The sequence below is a fragment of the Amblyomma mixtum genome, chromosome 9 (genome assembly GCF_055824585.1).
Source record: "Amblyomma mixtum isolate Tamu chromosome 9, ASM5582458v1, whole genome shotgun sequence".
NCBI lineage: Eukaryota > Metazoa > Arthropoda > Arachnida > Ixodida > Ixodidae > Amblyomma > Amblyomma mixtum.
In genome coordinates this window covers 106,847,944-106,868,380 of record NC_143020.1, presented here as the reverse complement: position 1 = coordinate 106,868,380, position 20,437 = coordinate 106,847,944, and the positions used below count along the sequence as shown (strand labels likewise).

The window sequence follows — 20,437 nt, the reverse complement described above, 5'->3', positions numbered from 1 at the left end:
TATAACTTCGTTTACATGAACCAGACAAGAGCGGGTCGAGCCAGGCGTCGAGTCAGTCGAGTCATGACTGATCCGACGGCAGGGATGCTTAACGTCAAGGCAGTGCTGGCATGCACAGGCTGCGTCCGAGATCGATGCACGAAATTGCTGGCCTCGGAGGTGGGAAAGTGCCAGCTCAAAAGAGCTCCTTATTTCTTTCTTCTTCCATTACCCCGACTTTAACCCGGCAGAGTTTGCACGAACCTTCTTAAGCAGGTCGGGCTGAGTTCGTGTGCTGATAAAAACCGACTCGAGGGTCGCTGAGACCACCGAACGGGTGGTGTTCGTCCTCCCTCTAGTCTGTCTTAGAATATAAGTGTGCGCTGTTTCTGCAATTTTCGTGCCACGCAAGACGGTGTTCAGTCCCTGGATTATACTGTGGCACCTGGTTCACAAATTTTATAGGTTCCTAAAAAAATGACCGATTGGTATATTGTGTTGCACAATAACTGCACTCTCAAACGGGAATACAACTTGACCACTCGGCGAAAGGCCACAATAGCAACAGGAACATCTGACATCAGATGCACATCTCCCTCGAAATATTTAATTTGCTTCCTCTATCCTCAGCCAGCTTTTATGAACGCGATTTTTTTCACCGAAAGATTCTTGGCTCATCCCTATAGTGAATCGAGCCTGCAGTGTAGGCGAAAACTCTGAAGTAACAGAGACGAGGCTCACTGGTTGAGTGGTAGACGAAAGACCTCCTAGCTCTCCTGGCTCAGAAGCTCATAAACCGCTTCTGCGGTTCCGCGAAATCCTAATTCATTATTGTGACAGCCACCGCCTCTACCCAGTACCTGCCAAGGGGCTGAGTAAGGCGGAGGAGCGAACTCTGCGGCGCCTGCAGACAGGAACTCTTCTCTGTCCTGCCATAGCAAAACACTTCGATCCGAACACAGATGGGCGCTGCCCGCACTGTGGAGAGATCTGCGATATCTTTCACATGGTGTGGGCATGTACTCAGAATCCTCACCTTCCCCCTTCCCCCACCCCCACCCGAGAGGCATGGGAGACTGCCCTCTTCAACTGCTCCACACTGGAGTCTCAAAGGGCTCTAGTAAAGCGGGCGCGAGACGGGGCCTCGTCGTGCGGTGTCCCGGACTAAGGATACCGACCATGTAGCAGGGTTTTTTGATTCTCAAACTCTCTTTTCATATTAAAGTTTTTCACCACCACCACCCTATTGGACGAGGACACCGGTATTTGTGCTATTTAGTCACACGACACTTATGTACGCCAGTTACAACGTACACATCTACCGAGACGACAAAGACAATCCATTAAAGGGAAACAAGAACCGAAACCACATATACAACACAGCCTTCTCACTTCTTCGCACGAGAACAGCAACGAACCCCCCCTTATTGGAACAAGTGCGCCACAAGGATGTGGGGAAGAAGACGAAGGGCGGCGTTGGGGCTCTGAAGGAAAATTCTGTCTGCGATGAGTTAAACTCCAGCTCCAAGGACCATGAGCGCCTGTGCGCTGCCGCCAAGTGCGGCTGAGCCGTCAGCGCCTACAAAATCGCCTCCGCCGCCGCCGCCTAAGACACCAGTCCTTCTCCGGACTCCGGCGCTGAGCTCAATAGCGAGCGCCACGAAGGCTGGTCCCAGCACCAGTCGCCAGCCCCCGATGGTGGCCGGGACGAGCAGTTCGTTGGCAGCATTCCAGGAGCATGCGTCCGTGCTCAGGGACCACCTGGTGGCCGTCGAGGACACGCTGGACACAGTGCCACCCGAGGATTATCCGCAGCTCAAGAAAGCGCTCCTACAGGTAAGTGCTTGCTGCATATGTTCTTGTGTGTGTCTCTGTGTCTTTTCTTTGTGGTTCGTCCCGTTGTTGCGCAACCTACACCTTCACAACATGTACCAACTAGGCCCAACCGAAGTTTTATTGCAGATGTTCTTGCTCAGGGTCAAGGGGGCTCATCAACATGGCACCTCGTTCCCTACTGGAACCTTCCATACAAGTCGCTTGTACGGAATTACGGGAATACGGAGTTCACATGATTTGGAAAAATATATAGACATCCATACATTTTATAGACTCATACAAATGCTCTAGAAGCAGTGCAAAATAAAGCCATCAGATTCATACTGTCATCCTACTCACGTTATCAAATCGTATCAGCACTGAAGCAAGCCATGAATCTTCAACCTCTAGCTACACGTAGAAAGTTCGCCCCGTTGTCATTATTTCACACCTTATACTATAGCGAAACGCCATTCTCCCGAAATCATATCTTTCCTGCACCTCATTGTTCAGCTCGCCTGGATCATGCGCATAAGTTACGCCCGATTTTCGCTAAATGAATGGAACTCATTGCCATCCAGCATTGTCGGCCGTACTGAATTTTCTTTTTAAACAGCTTTACTAACATTTCTGAACACGGAAAATGCGTCATAGAGTGCTAGATGATTTACCGTGTTATGACGACCGTAACTTTTTGGCGGTCCTTTTTTGCTTTGCCATTTCTTGTGTGCTGAACAGGTGCGGAGCCTCTTTTGCGTGCCATTGTATTTGTAGTTACTTATTTTGTCCTAATTATTACTCACTTATTTGAACGTGTTGAATTTTGCTGTTTCAATGTGTTAAACTGCACTTAACCAAATGTTACCCAAACTCTGCCTTCTGTATACTGACGATCATTTGTTATGAGTTCATTTGTTATGTGTGCTTTCTTTTAATCATTCCCCCCCTATGTAATGCCCTCTTCTGGGTCTTTAGGGTAAATAAATAAATAAACAAAAATGTGCATCACCTCATGTGGATTTCTAAGTTTCTATAAGCGCTTTCCATAATGTCCATACCGACTCTATACACTCCATACACACTCTATATAATTCAAAGTAAAATATATGAAATTATGGGACTAGCCTTACAGAAACTTTCAGTAGGGTTGGAAACAAAGCGTATGCAAGAAAATGCAGTACACTGCACTCAGGCTGGGAGCAGCTACCATGGTACGAGATCTTCTTCCTGTGGGACTTCTGGGTCCAGTTAGAGTTGCACTTAATCTTCACAGCGCAGACCGTCAGAGTGGCAGCATCTGTATGGTACTCTACAACTAGGCTCAAGCGAAGCTGATAATTATTTCCAGAAGGGGATGTGTTTTCGATGCATGCAGTTTTTCTCGGCACTCGTGGTGGATTTATCAGCCAACCGTTCACGTTAAGTATTGAGTTGTAGTCATTCTAAACTGTGCCGGGCGTCCGAGAGGCAGCAGCTACAGCGAGTCTAGAACTGGGCTCAAGCAAAGCTGAGAATTATTTCCAGGAGGGGATGTGTTTTCGATGCAATTAGTTTTTCTCGGCATTGGTGGTGGATGTACCATCCAACCGCTCACCTCAAGTAATTTCAAAATTTTCGCCATAGTTATATGTGGTACTTTCTTGCACATGGTGCGTCGATGCCCTATGTTGTAGTCACCTGTATGTCGTTTTTTTCTTTCCTTGTCTTTGTACCCTGCAACTTGTACTCTGCAAGTAGCTTGGGCGAGGCGTGAGACGACGGGAGCCCGAAGCATTGAGCACAAAGCAAAACGAGAGTGAACTGTGACATAAGTGAACTGTGCACGCTATTCTGACATATATTTAGTCATTCATATTTTAGCTGGAATCACCGAAAACTTTTGAACAAGAGAATCCGCAGCAGAAGTCAGAAGCAGCTTGCACAATCCGTACCTCCCGATTTACATTCGGCAACGCTTAGATGTGGATATACAGCGATACTGTGCTCCTCTCATTTCTTCCCTCACCTGTAGCTGGGCTTAGGCTTGTAGAGTATATTCCTCCTAATGGTGACCGTTCGAGCTCTTCGCTTTTCTCTCGAGTTTTTCCCGTGTTCTGTGAGCGAGGCTTACTTCACATGCCTTTTATATTTCATCAACTTTTCTTGCTGAAGCTACTGTAAAGTAAGATTTCGGTCGATGTTTGTATCACATGCAGGTTAATTGGTTTTCCTACTAAATAAAAACACTAACTAAGGAGTTTAATTTAACACTTAAAATTACTTTTGTTTCGCAGATATGTTTGAAGGGTATCCTTCTGGCCATATAGCCCAACCTCTTAACAGCTACTAAAACATTCTTGTGAAAAATTAAAAAAAAGCCGTATTGAATATGAACGGTTTCCTGCGTGTCTATAGGCCATTTTGAAGCTAAAAACAAACTATCACGATTTCCAAGTTTACGAGCCAATAGTAATTATTATCAGACATGATAACCTGAATTTTTGCCTTGTGCCTTGTTTACGGACTAATTATGGCACGAAAATGTTGTGTACAGTGGTCCCTAAAACGCTGAATTTTTTTCAGGAAAGGTTTAATTAACATTGCAAATTTGTCGTCAGGTAAACTAAAGCAGTTGTTTTCGTAAACCTGTTTTTCATTTGTTCGTGCTCTGCTGTTAATGTAGTGATGCGTGTGTTACTGAATGCGCGTCTGAATGATTGCGTCGTTTTTGTTTGTCTCTAATTACACTGAGGAGGTGCTTATTTCTTTTCTTAATCAAATATGAACCGTAAAACGGATGGGAGATGGAGAAGCTGCATAAAATTAGCTTTTTCATCCATCGCCTCATGTATCTTCATGTATCCATCGCCTCATGGATACATATGTATCATGTATCAGTAAAAAAGCAAGTGGCCCAGATGAAATTCCAAACGCTTTTCTAAAACGATATGCTGAACCCTGCAGCAGGTACCTAGGTCTAATCTATCGTAAATCTATTGCCACGTCCAGACTACCAGAGGACTGCAAAATCGCCAAGGTATTACCGATCCATAAATCAGGCAATACTTCTTCGGTTTCTAACTTCAGGCCTATATCACTCACTAGTACCGCATGCAAACTACTAGAACATAATATCAAAGCACCTAACAGAGTTTCTAGAGCACAACAACTTATTATCGCCTCATCAGCATGGATTTCGCCGCGGCTTATCAACAGTTACTCACTTAACTGAGGTTGTACATGACCTAGCTTTAGGTATTGACAATAACAGCCAGACAATAACAAACATCATATTACTCGACTTTGCTAAAGCCTTCGACTGCGTATGCCATTCCAAACTAATCGTAAAGCTACGGGGTTACATCTGTGACGGGGAACTTTTGGCTTGGATTGAAAATTTCTAGCAGCAACGTTCCCAACTCGTTTTGTATCACAACATTCAATCTGAAACGGTGCCAGTTACCTCCGGAGTTCCTCAAGGCTCTGTCCTTGGGCCACTATTGTTTCTTATATTTATTAACGAAATTACCACCGACATTACATGTAACATCAAACTCTTCGCAGACGATTGCATAATTTACAGAGAAATCACAAGCCATGAAGATCATGCCATACTTAACAGATCACTGCAAAAACTTTCGGACTGGTGTAATGACTGGCAAATGTCAATTAACAAGGTGAAATCTGTAGCAATTGCAGTAACTAGAAAAAAAACAACCATCAAATTTCTTGTATAACATCAATGGTACTCCACTGGCCTTCGTCAACGAACACAAATATTTAGGAGTTACATTAACTAACGATCTTAGATGGGGCAAACACATCGGCAATATCCCTTCAACTGCATTACGAAAGCTGTTTTTTCTAAAAAGGTGTCTTCGTCTTGCGCCAATAGAGACTAAACTTTTAGCTTATAAAACGTTTGTCAGACCTGTTCTAGAATATGCTAACACTGTTTGGTTTCCTCAGTCTGTAACCAATATTTCACAACTTGAAAAAATTGAACGTAAAGCAGTCAGATGTATTCACAACAAGTACAAAAAAACTGACTCTCCAACACAACTAGCTGTAATCTCCGGGCTCGAAACACTATCAACTAGGGCAAAGTGCGCGCGACTAAAATTCCTTTATCAGCTTCTTAACAACACTTTAAAGATCGATTCATCAAAGTACATTTCACTGTCACAAAAACGTGCATTAAGAAACCAGCACGTGTATACGCTAACCGAGTATCCTTATCACAGTAACACTTTCAAAGATTCTTTCTTCCCACTAGGAACAAGAGAATGGAACCGTCTAGACGCATCTATAACTAACGCTGATTTATTTTCAAATTTTTGTTCTGAACTAGAAGGCGCGTTTTAAAACTACAGTTGTGGTTCGAAAGCTTTTTTCAACTTCAAGGAGTATACGATGTGTTATGCCCATGTTTATATTATGTTTATGTTTATGAACTAGCACGCTTTTTTCTTTGGATTGCTTGTGGAAATCTGTCAAACTTTTCAGTTTTTCGGAGCTATATATTGTCTAGATTATTGTTGTCCTTTGCACAGCCGCTTTTTGCAATGTTTATCCTTTACCCTGTATTATACATGTAATGCCCACCTGCTAAGGTCTCAACCAGGGACTGGCAGTATTTCAAATAAATAAATAAAATAACATCATTATCATCGACTGACTACACCCACTGCACGGCAAAGACCTCTCCCGTGTCTTTCCAATTAACACTGTCCTTTGCCAGCTGCATCCACCGTATCCCCGCAAACTTCTGCCGCCCCTTGCTACTCTTGCCTTCTCTTTGAATCCACTCCGTTGCCCTTAAGGACCAGCCGTTATCTTGCCTTCGCATTACATGCCCAGCCCAAGCCCATTTCTTTCTCTTGATTTCGATGAGGATGCCATTAACCCGCGTTTGTTTCCTCACCCACTCTGCCCGCTTCCGACCTCTTAACGTTGCACCTATAATGTTTCTTTCCATAGCTCGCTGCGCTGTCCTTAACTTAAGCTGAACACTCTTTGTTAGTCTCCACGTTTCTGCCCCATAGGTGAGTACCGCTAGGATACAGCTGTTGTATACTTTTTTTTTATGTATGACACATGAAAACAAACTGAAATTGAATTTCATATTCTTGATTGACTGACTTCGTTCATAAACCGAACCTGGCGATCCTGCCGCAGGTGAGCAAGATGATCTCGCAGATGGAGTCGGTGGCCGACGCGCTCAGCGACAGGCGGCTCAGCCTGAGGAACGAGCTGAGAACTCTGCAGGACGAGAACGTTCACCTGCACGGGGCGCTGGTCCGCGAGCGGCGAAAGTTCCACGGCAGGGACCGCAGGGGATCCGCGACTGCGCAACGTGGAGGTCGGAAGCTGCCGCCGCTCCTGCCCAGGCGTGACAGCAGCCTCATCTACAACCCGATACGGCCCTTCATCTTCCCTGCTAGTCCTCCGAGGTAAGAGACTTGGAAACATGCGCTCAAAACTTTGGGAGGAACTTCTACGGGAAAAACTGCCGGAGGCACTTAAGTTTGCTTACGTGCTGTGAATGCAAAAGCATTGTGCACGACTACTGTTTTCCGTTGGTGCGTTTGTGGTTTGTGCGTTTGTTGAACTTAGTTCGCGTTGGTCACCAAAGCGCACACCATTCGGAGCTCCATGGATTAATGCCACTACATGCAGAATTGGTCATTCTCTACTAAACTATAGATGTCGGTAAGACCACGTACGGGGGGGGGGGGGGGGGGGAATGTTGGGCGTGTTGGTTCATCGTTACACAGAGAGCACAGCGCGGTAAATACAGAGGACGAGGAGAGGACAGGGCAAGCGCTTGTCCTGTCTCTCCTCATCCTATGTAGTTACCGCTCTGTGCTTTCTGAGTCGTCCTACTACTACCAGCGCATTGGCGCAATGGTTAAGGCATACGCCACTACACTGGCAGGTAGCGGTTCCTATCACAGCCACCCGTAGCGACCTTGAGACCCATGTTGCTCTTCCCGAGCAACTTCTCGTGCAGCTGGCGCGACGCTGCCCCGAGCTTACCCGAGCTTCCTCCTATTGGCTGCAGCTTGCCCGGAGCTCCTCCTAACTTATCCGAGCTTATCCGAGTAACCGAGTTACCGAGTAACTCAGATTCTTTCTGTTAACACTCCTGAACACACTTTCCGTGGACGCCATGCATGAGCTAAGTAATGCTTATGCATTAATAATATTTGCCCATGATAGAAGATATTAACAGCAACTGCATAGATGCTCGGCACACACTTCGACCTCGCTTTCAAGGAAGATATGAAGGAAGGAAGGATGAGGCACCACGCTGTAGGGCCTCGGACTGACCTCGATACTTCAAGGTTTTTGCTAAAGCGTAAAGGCCCCGAGTCACGGAAAAGCCGATGTCGGCGTTGCCGTCGGCGTGACAGTAAAGTTTGGACTAGTCGATTACATAGATAGATTACAGGAGTTATAGATGGCTCCAGCGACACCAGTGGTGCATCCAAAGCCCCTGACCCTTTGGGTTGGGAGCCAGACACGCTTCCTCTTCGCCAGGCAGACACATTCGTATGACTTGGTTAAAGCGGTGCTCTATATGTATGTCGCGTGGTCTTTCACATATTCATCGTGATTGACAAAGAAAACAGTGTCCGTGTCAGCGTGGGCAAGAGGACCAACCGTCGCGCGTCGTACCCTTAAAAGGCGGAGCTTAAGTGTCCCCTAATTTTTTTTTAACATGCACTGACATCGAACAGCCCACGGACGTTTAGAAGCCCATACTGTCGTTATTCTCAACGTATTGTACCGACACTGCCTTCTTACTGGACGACGGAGTGGGGAGTGTGTGATTTCCAGGAAGGCTGAAATTGGATTAAACAGAATCACTGCCAGGCCTTTCATGACAGAACCTACCCGTTGCAGGCTCGATGTGCTCACCGACTGGGTGAAGTAGGAGCACTGATTTTTCAGTTCAGCACGCCAGAATCTCGCCACATTTCCGTAAGCTACTTTTTATGAGTTAAACGAACGACATATAAAAAGCCGAAATTATGTTGATTAATTAAATTGTCATATTAACATCTGGAAATACATTTTTGTTCACTAGCGAAAAAAAAAATAGTTTTAATCTCAGCGGTTAAAATCAGCTTCTACGCAAATGCGGCGATACGTGATCATTTTTTGTTTCTGTGGTCGCGAGCGACTGGTACGGATCTAGCGTGCCTCCGAGACCGCCTGTAAACACTGCAACTCCGTTTGCTGTCCCAGAGGCTATACATGAGTAAATATTCACTGATTCGAGTGCGTTTCAATACCAGCCTGCGCTTCAAGGTCTTGAGGGTTGGTCTAAAGGCGGTTTGTACAGTAACTTAGTACCGCATCTGACTCTGTTAGCTCCTTAAGACAATCTTTTCAGGGATCAAGCTGGGGTGGCTGATGCCGTACTATGGGCTATGGCCTGGAGAGCATAGATGTATCATGCGCACGACATGCAAACCTCTTACTTAGTACCACACTCGTTTAGAATAGGATGTTGGCAAGGTTCCTTTTTCCTTCTATTGGACTGCGAAGGAGAAATGAAGAAAGACCGCTTGTACTGTCTTAAATAAGGCCTCGTGGCGTGGTGAATACATCTTTAACTTCATTTCTAAGGACGTTAGTGGTATGTCTTGAGTGTGAAACGAATCTTGAATTGGACCTTCCAGACATCTTTATTACTGACCCGCAAATATAAAGTGCTCTACCTTTCGTGCACTATAAAGTCAGGAGACTTCGTTACAAAAACGTTTATTCAGGTAAAAAAACATGGCGGAGAGTTTCCTTTGTTGTTCCCACAGAAAACTCTCTCGTATTTTTGAACAGAACGCGTAGACCGGGTGAAGTTGTAAATTGTTGTATTGATCGGTTGTCCAAATATGTCGAAAATAGTTGCGACAGCTGCTTTCAGGGCGAAATAAATTTGTCTCATGGCTTGAAAGAGAATGATGCAGCGTTCGAGAAAAGCTACAAATTCTTGTAACAAATGCAATTTGTGTTTAGAAACAGCGAAGACGTGTCCTCACGAACATTGTTCTTCAAGACAGCCACCTTTAAGATAATAAAAATTCCTGACACCTTTGGCACCCATTTTGTCACGTACACGAGAATGCTTGTAGTAATGGCAGTATTCTCTGTCCTCACATTGAGCGGGAGAAAGTTTTCTTGCTCAGTAATTTTACTTCCTTTCTCCTTGCTTTCTTTCTTTCCCTCTTTCTTTTTCAGTCTCTAACGTACGGGTGTGCCTTAATGGCTATGGCTTCAGCTGTTGAGCCGAAGGTGATGGGATCGAATCCCAGCCGCGGCTGCCGCATTTTGATCGATGCGAATCGCAAGAGACCCCCGTGTACGGTGGACGTCAGTGCACATTGAAGAACTCCTGGCAGTGGAAATTAATCCTGAACCCTCCACTATTACGTCCCTAATAGGCCATATGTTGCTTCGGGACTTCAAGCCTCACATACCATCCTATCCCATACCATCCCATTCCATACCATACCATACCATACCATACCATACCATATTATGCCATACCATACCATACCATACCATACCATACCATACCATACCATACCATACCATACCATACCATACCATACCATATCATACCATACCATACCATACCATACCATACCATACCATACCATACCATTGAATACTATACAATGACGAAGCCATACCACATTATACTATGCCATACCATCCCATTCCATCACATCCCATGACATACCATATCATACCATACCACCCCATACCATACCATACAATACCATTGCATACCATACCATACCATACCATACCATACCATACCATACCATACCATACCATACCATACCATACCATACCATACCAACGAAATTATACGGAGCCCTCCACTACGGCGTCCGTCATAGGCCGAGTTTCTTTATCATGCCATGCCATAACGTTCCGTACTATATTACACAATACCATGCCGACCTGTATGTATTTCGTTGTTTTTTTTCTCGTCACAGATACCGGCCATTTGAAGACAACGACTCCTTTTTGATAGACCTGACGTTCGAAGGCACGGGCGGCAGCGCCTCCACGTCCAGGGTCGCCTCCGGCCCCGGCATCAATCCTGGACCCTCTGGAAGCGGTAGAAGGGGTCGAGGAATTTCGCGAGCCGGCCGCAGTGCCAGTCACCTCACAGGCAAGGAAATTACTCTATCCCCTGGAAGTCTTACCGTCGCCAGCAGAGATGCAGCATTTAGTCGCGGCCGTGTCTCCCTTCAGTCGTAGCCAAATGAAACGTCGAGGACCTTTCATAGTGCGTTTTGAAGTGACACCATGAATAACACCTATCCATAGTTTGCCAGGTGATAAGTCCTCCGAAACTCAGAACATTGGCTAGCAGCAAAGGAGCTACGTAATTCCTTGATCTAAAAAAACAAGCAGCAGGGAACATAATTAAGTTGATAAAAATGATCAGGTAGTGTCTGCTGTGGAAGGGAAGCTGTACTGCATGAATATTCTACATATAAAACTTGTTGATAAGGACTTGCTCCTTTCTAAAGGCTTAGCCGTTTTTGTCGTACGATGGAGCTAAAGCCCCAGCGTTCCCTTGTTATCAAGAGGACGTGCGTAGAATTTCAGGCGTTCGTTAGGATTTTCTGCCTTTGCCAACATTAAGCAGTTGCGGACCCCGGCGAATCTGTCTGGAGGCGGAGTGGTGGCGCTGCAGTCGACAACCCTCTAAGTCTGCTAGGGTGATCTGAGCGACACGAACCTGCCCTATCCTTATGCTCCTTCTGATGCCTATGAATTTCCTGCGAGGATGAGAAGCTATAAGGTTGGCAGGGTTAATTTTTGCAAAATGGACCACCTATGCTCAAATGCTTCAGGGTGAACATTAGTGCACGATTTCTCTTTGGGCCGATGTAAGTACCGACCTTAATATTACGGAGCCCGCTTCGGCGATCAAGCTTTTGTACGGATTACTTAGCAAAAATTATGTGGTACTTTATACCTATGTAAGATCATGCCGCTAATGTGCTCACATATGAACCCAAGAAAGCCTCATATCCTTACTGTGTAACGCATGAGAAAATTTCAAACGCCGCATTGCCCTTTGGCCGCACCTGTAGAGCTCCTGCTGCTTAGTGTTTCCGGGAGTGTGCTCTCAACTATCTACAAAACATGCCTTTGAACGCACCTTGATTTTTCATTGCTAAACTTTTGCTCCAGCTTAGAAGTTCGCGCTTCTCGTCGATGCAGGCACAAAACGGCCTCCATGCGCAAAGAGGGGCCGTGGCTCAGCGACGAGGTCGAGGCCAAGACCTTCTTTGCGGACGCTTACGGGCACGGACAGCAACGGCAGCTCCATCTCACCGGCACCAACTTCCCCCGGAATCCTGCAGCTCGGAGGGCCGCCCATAACTCCACCGGTGCCGCTCACTCCTGAGCCGCCCTTCCCCACCGGCCAGAACGACATCAACGATCTGAACAACAGGCTGAACAACCGCAACAACAAGCTGGCGGGGAAGAGGATGTTCTCAATCTTCGACTCGGTCACGTACCTCAATTGAAAACGTCAACGACGCCGGGCGTGTGGACTGTCGATAAATTTTGGTGCAATGTGAACGGCGTGCAAAGCGACAGGCACCTTTGGGAATTGAGATATGGTCCCCGATGAAAGAGGCCTGGAGAACAGACACACCAAAAGAGCGTCCTGTCGTAGGAGCTGCCTATCACAGTTGAACGATACCTGTTTTTCGCGTGGAGAAAAAATTGACGCATTGAAAAATGGGTACAGGTAAAGTTTTGTGGGGAGAAGGAGACAAGAAACAGACAATACGTGACGCCGATAAAGGGGTGCTGATAATCCTCAAATACCAATCACACCCTCAGTAGGTGCAGGTGTTCGACCTCCAATTCAGGAGGAAAATGGCGCAAAAAAAAAAAAAACGTGGACAAAAGAGACTAACACGACAGGCCCAGCCCTGGTCCTGTCGACAGACACACACGAGAGACAAACACGACGGGCGCTGGTCCTGTCGTGTTTGTCTCTTTTGTCCACGTTTTTTTGCGCCGTTTTCCTCCTGAATCATGAACCAACAAGCCCAAACTAGAGCTCTTCTCGACCTCCAAATTTAAACCATGCGCTTTAGAGCAAGATTAACACGATAATCACTGAGCTGTGCTTTCACTAGACACCGGTGCTGTAAGGCATATGTAATTAAATTCGTTGGTGTTGTACCAGCAGACGCATTATGTGATGACATGCACCCTGCTCAGGCTCTGCCGTCGAATTGATTAAAGCATGGGCTGGCAGTGCCTCAACATGCCTCGTAACTTAGCGCAAATCTATGAAAAATTAACTTCTCATCGACCAATAGAGCCTCAGCATTGTTCAAGAAGTTGATATAGGAGAGTTGTTGTTGTTGTTGTTGTGACTGAGAGAAGGATGAAGAGGAAATTGCACGGGCCTGCTACTGGCTCGAGCCAAGCCACCACCGCTGCCACGTGCAGATAGAGGAGAGTTAAAAGATCAGAGAAAAGAGAAAATGAAAGAAAAGACGCGCGTCGCAGCAACAACTGCGTCCGCCGGAGCGGACGCTGCTCAAAAAGAAGCGGCCGAAGCCGCGCTCGCCGAAGCGAGAACAGATACTCTATCCGATATAGGAGAGGGAGTTGCCCGTGAGTTTTGTTTCTGGAGGAGGAATTGTCGGACCAGTTTCACTGATCGTTAGGCGGAGTTATTAATTATAGTACCGTATAATCGAAGCCCGCTGTTATGCGGTAATACCGTAATCGGGTGCAACCACAAAATTTTATTTAAAAGCTCACTGAACCATGGATCACTTTTCAGCAAAAAAAAACCTTATTATTGAAGCTGTTTTGAGAGGACCGTAAGGAACTGGCCTATGGTGTAGCTGTAACATTAAAAATTTTATAGGGACTAAATTTGAGCTGCAAGTATCACTTCGAATTATTGAACGCCACGTCGCTATTTGCGAAAAAAAAAAATTGGCTGTGATTTACCTCTGGTTAAAGCTGGAGAATTGCGCAAGCAACATCTGCGCGTAGCCATATATTGTTGGGTGAGCTACATTGCCAACAGTCCCGCCGTTTCGCGTGCTCTTGCACGACCATACTGCGCATGCGCGAGGAGCAAGTGACGTCACTACGCACAGCTGGCGTGCTTCGCCGCGAGCGATCGCCTTCCTTTCCTTAAAATGATCGGAGTGTAAAACGTCGACAACGCCAACGCCAATGAACACAATGAACGCCGATGGCTTACATGGCTTCAGCGTCGCGTTTCTGGCACAACCTTGTCAATGCCTGCAGCTCACATCTCTCTCTCTCTCTCTCTCATTACCCCACGTACCTATAAGCACGATTCTGGCGTCCACTGACCCAGGGAGCCATTATGCGCACTTTTGTTATTGTTGTTGGCTCAACTGCGGCACCTTTGAAAGGCAAGCAGCAAACCCTCTCACGAAGTGGTAAGAGCACCTTTAAGGTAATCAGTTTCTACGTGGGTTCGCTGAGCTCGTGTTTTCGCTAGTTCGAGGGTCTGGGGTTGCTTCTCGGACTTATGTCAAATATTCTTGGGTTGCTCCTGCAACCAAAGGCAATCATTCACAAGGTGCTCTCATAGAGTAAAGATTGACGTGGCGTTTAACGCACGTCGCTGCAGCAACAGTAAACTTCATACCAAGACACCAGCGGAGTCCCCGACACCACGAAATAGAAGATGCCGAGTGCACACTTTACTCTAATACATCTATGACTAGAAGCGACGCAAAAACAAAAACATCGCATTTATTTTCCTGAATAGGGCTCAACACAAGCAGGGCATATACATAGAGAAAAATGTACGGTACAGTGTCATCCCCTGCTTTCTTTTCCCAGTTCATTATGTTTCTGGCGCTCTCCATTCAGCGTGAACTTAACTTGCACGCGAAAAACAAAGAAAAGAAGGAGGCAGACGCTATCACCTTAGTCGATTTGTGAAAAATGAAACAGGAGGTATTGCTCGCTCTAAGCCATGAATGACTGCAGCGCGAAATATGGGTTATGAGCGTATACATCACCGTACGATTTAGTTTCTGGGAGTGAGGCTGTGCACATGACACTGAGCGCAATAAACCTCTCAAAGGCAGTGAACCGTTTAAGGCGAGTCCAGTTGGAAGAAACCTTCCGCATGCATCACCATTTGGACCCAAAAGCTCGAGCAAGTAGGGGTGGCTCCATGTATGCAGGCAACTAGAAGTAAGTCTATTTTAAATAGGTAAGGTAAGTTTAAATTTCAAGAAAAAATAAATACCGCTTGGGTGCAAGGGCTCCAGCTACCTCGTCCGTACCGTTTCGTCCGGAACACGCCCATCTTAGATGCGCTGTTTTAAGGAGTTAGCTACAATACAGCATTACAAAACTTAATTCAATACAGCGATGCAATGATAAAAAAATTCATGGGTGCACTTTGTTGAACTAAAGTGCGGTGAGGCTAAAGCGTTTAGCGCGGTGTTGCTGCTTGTGTCACTGATGTGTGGTTAAGGTGTTAAGTACACAATTGTTTGTGAATCTTAAGTGCTGAAGACACTGGAGAGCGTTTTGGAGGCATCCGTCTGATTCGAAACCTTTCTGCAAACACTCTCCAGCGTCCTAGACAAGGAGAACTACATATGCGTTGGCAGGAAGTAGCGTAGCCATTAGCACGCTCGGCTGCGGAACAGAAGGATGGTGGTTCGAATGTCATCGTGCATGAAGATTTTCTTTTCTGGTCTGATTAGAAAAAAGCGTGACACCTCTGCTGACAACCTTCTGTCGACAACGATGACCCATTAAAGGGTTTCGCCTTAATACAACCAGGCAGCGGCAGTTACGGGAGAAAACTGCGATCCAGCTACGCCTATCCGGCGCGCCCCCCAAGGGAAAGAACAACACACCTGGCGGGAGGATGGAAGGCACATCCAGCATTTCTTCTTTGTTTCCACTTGCGATGTCTTCTACATTTTTACTTCGTCTTTTTGCTAATGTTACCTGTTGAAATTTGTTACCTGTTGAAATTTTTTACAGCAACAGTATTGCTGGTGTACCGTTTCGCCTGACACAAGCTGCTCGACCACCTTATTAGCACAGCCACTGCCATCTAGCCATTTTTGCCGCTAAACCAACTGAAGGAGTATAGCTGGCATTACCATCATGCTTTGTTGGTCCCCGAAACAATTTGTTGTCCGATTTTTGTTTTCTTCTGGCTCCCCCTTGTCAAATCGAGTATAGCCTCATCATCATCAGCACCAGAATAAAGAATGGGAACCACAAATCCAAATACAAATCCAGTTTAATCAAGTATAGGGTAAAGAGAAAGTGCCCAGGAGTTGAATGGAATGCGATGTTTCTGTTTGTTTTGATTAACTTTTCTTTTTGGCCTATTTTCTTCAGGTCGCATGCCCCCGACACACCATCACCCTAAACCAAAGGCAACCGCATCGTCATCGTTATCAAAGTTCTGATACAAAGGGATAGCCACATATCCAAATCCAAAATCCAAATCTCTGTATCCTCTAGTCTCGCAAAATGTGACCGACCGCACTTGTCACTCTGCGCTGCACGCCGAAGCTCCGCCGGCTCTTTCCTCTGGCCGCGGTGGTCGGCATGTACCAGAGTCAAGCAATGAATCCTTACGCGTCGGGCAGTGCCAAAATTGTAGCGCATGCTTCCTTGCGGCCCGCAATGGGTCCTGCATACGGTGCTTCACCAGGTCCCGCCACAGGCCCCGCGGCCACAGCAACAATGGCCGCGCCCAACACCTCTCTTGCTCCGCCAGGAACTGGCTACAACCTCCCTCCGCTCTCCCGGAACGAAAACGAGCCGCTCACTCTGCATGGTATAGACCTCGAAAACCTGCTTCGGGACTGTGGCTTCGTGAAACCTACCACTAACCACCCGGTGCCTGTAACAGTGCTGGACATGACACGGCCACCCGGTGAAAACTTCCTTCCACTGACAGTAAACCCTGGCAGGACATCAATGTCTGCTCGCGATGTCCCCGTTACATCTAGAGGTTACGGGAACATGCCCGGTATGTGCGGTGGTGGCATGATGCCTCAGCAGCCACGTGATGCTGCGTCCTCTTTTGGAGCTCAAGGTACCATGCGATTCGGGAGTGGCGGGATGATGTCTCAATACCAGGGGGTCCCAAGCAATATGCCTAACAATTACGGCGTCTCGAATTTTCGCGACCCCGGCGCAGCAACCCCTTATCGACGTGATATGTCCCCTGTGTCCTTTGGAGGAAACTACGACACTGTCTCACCAAATGCCGGCCGGTACAGTTTGCCCGCAGCAACGCGCGTCCCCCAAGTTGGGCCGACTGATTACCGTACATACCCCAGCTACGGGCCTGGCATGACCCCTCGTATGGCTGGAGGAGCCAGATCTTACCATACACAGTACGGTGGGCGACCCCGCCCTATCGACGCCGGTATGGCTGGTTGGCCAAGACAAGACGCTAGGTCTCGACGTAGCATTTCACCCGTACCTCAAGGCCCTATGGTAGGAGGTGTTTCCCGTCGCAGCTTCATGGTGCCCAATGCTACTGACCGTGCAATGCAAGCCTCGATCGTCCGTAGAGGCCCTTCCCCTCCTCCGGGTCGAAGCCCATCGCCGGTGTCTGATGGTGGTGGCATGACGCGCATGGATGGACGAAGTCCCTCGCCTGCTCCTGGGCGGAGCGTGGCTTCGGCTCATGGCCGTGGTATGCCGCCATCAATGCAGCCCAGTCATCGAAAACAAGTCATGGCGAGGGAAGCTCTTTCGGAGGCTCACGATATGCTGGCTACTGTGAGACGAGAGATAGACAACAGGAACGACATCAAGCAGAAGCTGCGACCTCACGAGCTCGAGCGATTCAAGGCTGCTGTCTTTCAGGTAGGCTTCCGCAAGCAGTTGTGTTTTTCTGGCAAATAGATCACTGTATGGTGCCCATTCGAGGTCTCTATTTCTCCCACACTGTTCAAGGTAAACAAAGAACACTACAGAGAATAAAAAAGCTCCACTTTATTTGCCGGCAGAAGCACCCTAATATCGCCCTTGTGTTAGCTTCGGTACTGTCAGCTGGCAGGGATAAGAAAAAAAGAAAAATGGATTTATGCTGAAATCTCGCAAAACTCAGGCTAATTCGCCGCGCTGGCACTTGACGTACGTCGTGTGTCCTCGAAATTCGCTCGTATACCTTCATCTCTCGCACAGGCTTGACAATGGCTATACAAACTCCGCACGCTCGTGTAGGGGGCGTTAGCAATCGGTCTTTTCAGCTTTTGTGACCGATTGGATATCTGAAGAAAACAACTTGCTCAAAAATCTTTCTGCTTAAATTCCAAAAAGAGTGCACTGCGGTAGACGGAGATACACGTGTAAACATGCGCGCTTGGCGTGTGGCTAGACTCACTACGTATGCAGGTAACGCCAGCGCTTTGATACAGTTATATTAGATTTATAAGTCAGTTTTCCCGTACACTACGGCAAGACTAACATTTACAGTTACCTTTCCTTTACCGAGAGGTCGTTTTTTAACGACTCTATTTCAAAACAAACATACCACATGCCCTAGAACGATTAATCACCCAAGCGTATATCTATTAGGAATTTGTAATTGTATTTAAAGTTTGGCGACCGAAAGAAGGAATTGTTGAATGAATGAATGAGAAACTTTTATTGCTTAGCGATCTGGATGGGTAAGCATGTGGGCATGGAGAGACACCGTCGCGGGGTCTCCAAATTAATTTCGGCCATTTGCTGCTCTGCTCGTTAACATCGCGCAGCCGGCAGCCATTTTAAGGCGAAAGCCTTTAATGGTTCGTACTGTCGTCCGTTAACAAAGCGTGTAACACGCGTTCAACTCGGGAACTAAAAAAGATAGAGGAAAATCAATGCTTGCTTCAGATAGAGGAGGAAAAAAATGAGCCTAAAAGCCAGGTTTGATGACTGTAGATTAATTAGCTAATTATAGGCAAATATGTCGAAATTGCGTCGAAATAGCGCGGACATCGATATTGCCACGGGAACGGTGGGACGTCACGTCCACCGGAAGACGTGACGGCGTAGTGCAAATTGTCACAGAATGGTCGAAAAACGTAGCATTTGTGTCTAATTAGATGGAAAGTGTGTAATTAAGCGTAATTAACACTTAAGATCCCCGAAAGATGTAAACTTTGGGTATCGATATAGCCACGGGAACGGTATGACGTCACATCCACCGGAAGTCGTCACGGAATAGTGTCCTCGGCTTTCGCCTCTCAACACTTTAGTTGCCAAAGTGTCCTCGCAATTTTTTAGCATTCAGCTTCATTAAAATACGACCGGGATTCGAGTCACTCCCTCGGGCTCAGGAGAGAAACATATAATTAAACGTAAAAATGCCATGTAAATGTTTATTATGTCAAACAATTTGGGTCTCAGTAAATGAAAGTGTATTGTTTGTTTTTCAGTTGGAGCGGGCGTTGGAAACCCAGACTCAACCCTACAGACGCTGCCGAAGTCCACCACTGCAACAGTAGCAAAATCAGTGCATGCTGAGTAACGTAAAGCTACGTTCCTGGAACTGTGCAGAGTATAGATGGCTACGGAAATGGTATCATTGCTGGAGAAATTTAACCCCGGAATCCTGTTGTTAGACAGACAGACTTGTTCCCCATTTTTTTAAAACTCCAGCCATCTGGAAACGAAAGGAGCAGATTCGTGTCTTGATGCATGTGAAGCTGGTTTAGATTTAAAAATCGGGAAGCTTTTGAAATCCTCAGTGGTACTTGTAGTCAAGAAAGAGTAATTATTCCGTTATTGTAAACAAGAACAAAATATCGGGAATAAAGTACTGAATGCTCTGTGGAGGCTTAAGAATGTTTCCTGTGCACACTGTAAAACCCGAGTGAAATGAAGCGATGAGGACTCTCACTTCTGAAATTCCTCGAGAAATTAAGAATTTACAATTTCACATCAATTTTCGATTTAAGCCGCATCCGGGGTCAGTCGCAAGTGGATGTGTAATGTATTGCGTGCGTACCGTGCTTGAGGTTGTTCCGCCAAGGACCGTGGAGCCTTGACAGAGCTCCATGAAGTACGTACTGGAGATAAGAAATATCATGTCTGGCATGAACATTCTTACTGTCATCATCGCAATACACACGGTGCCAGACATTACACGTGGAACGAAAAGAGGGAGGTATTACATATAATAATAATAAAAATCAGCAATGTGCCCTTCCTTCAGGCTTGAAACTATTAGAAATGCATTTAAATAACAAAACATAAATAAAAAGTGCGCTAATTGAAAATGAACATGCTTAATACAAACACAGCGACACCGAAGAAGCATATTCAAATTTTCAAATCCTTAAATACTTCCCCTTCATCTGATAATTGAACTCCACTGCGATAATGGTGCACCGTTCGATCGCCAGCAATTATCCTTTATACTCTTCACACTTGTCTCCTCACAATATAGATGAGAAGCGTTGCACGGCAAAAGAAGCCTTCGGTTTGTAGGTACTAGAATCTGGATTGTAATCTCAATAGAAATAAAACAAAATACCAACTTCCCTGCACGGCTAAGGTCGCACTAGTGCAACAGGTTAGGACTTTTCTGTTCCTTTGAAAGTGTGTCCCACGTCTGGGCTGT

At 46.3% G+C, this 20,437-nt stretch overlaps 2 protein-coding genes across 2 annotated transcripts; both read left to right on the top strand.

Moving 5' to 3' along the window:
* The first annotated feature begins 1,512 nt into the window (after positions 1-1,512).
* On the top strand, positions 1,513-12,341 carry LOC149330571 (uncharacterized). The gene is made up of 4 exons (XM_089559451.1): positions 1,513-1,815; positions 6,952-7,226; positions 10,788-10,966; positions 12,031-12,341. Exons 1-4 carry the CDS (start codon positions 1,513-1,515, stop codon positions 12,339-12,341), a joined length of 1,068 nt encoding a protein of 355 aa, XP_089415577.1.
* Positions 12,342-16,209: 3,868 nt separating this feature from the next.
* On the top strand, positions 16,210-19,536 carry LOC149330570 (uncharacterized). Its single transcript, XM_089559888.1, has 2 exons — positions 16,210-17,691; positions 19,251-19,536. The coding sequence occupies exons 1-2, from the start codon at positions 16,417-16,419 to the stop codon at positions 19,317-19,319; spliced, it is 1,344 nt and encodes a 447-aa protein (XP_089416014.1). The 5' UTR covers positions 16,210-16,416; the 3' UTR covers positions 19,320-19,536.
* Positions 19,537-20,437: the final 901 nt, after the last annotated feature.

Bases quoted from the DNA above. Each gene is read 5' to 3' on its own strand.
- LOC149330571 (XM_089559451.1), top strand. From the start codon at position 1,513: ATGAGCGCCTGTGCGCTGCCGCCAAGTGCGGCTGAGCCGTCAGCGCCT. The intron at 1,816-6,951 runs GTAAGTGCTTGC...ATCCTGCCGCAG, and splicing joins TCAAGAAAGCGCTCCTACAG to GTGAGCAAGATGATCTCGCA. The intron at 10,967-12,030 runs GCAAGGAAATTA...TCGTCGATGCAG, and splicing joins CAGTGCCAGTCACCTCACAG to GCACAAAACGGCCTCCATGC.
- LOC149330570 (XM_089559888.1), top strand. From the start codon at position 16,417: ATGTACCAGAGTCAAGCAATGAATCCTTACGCGTCGGGCAGTGCCAAA. The intron at 17,692-19,250 runs GTAGGCTTCCGC...TTTGTTTTTCAG, and splicing joins TCAAGGCTGCTGTCTTTCAG to TTGGAGCGGGCGTTGGAAAC.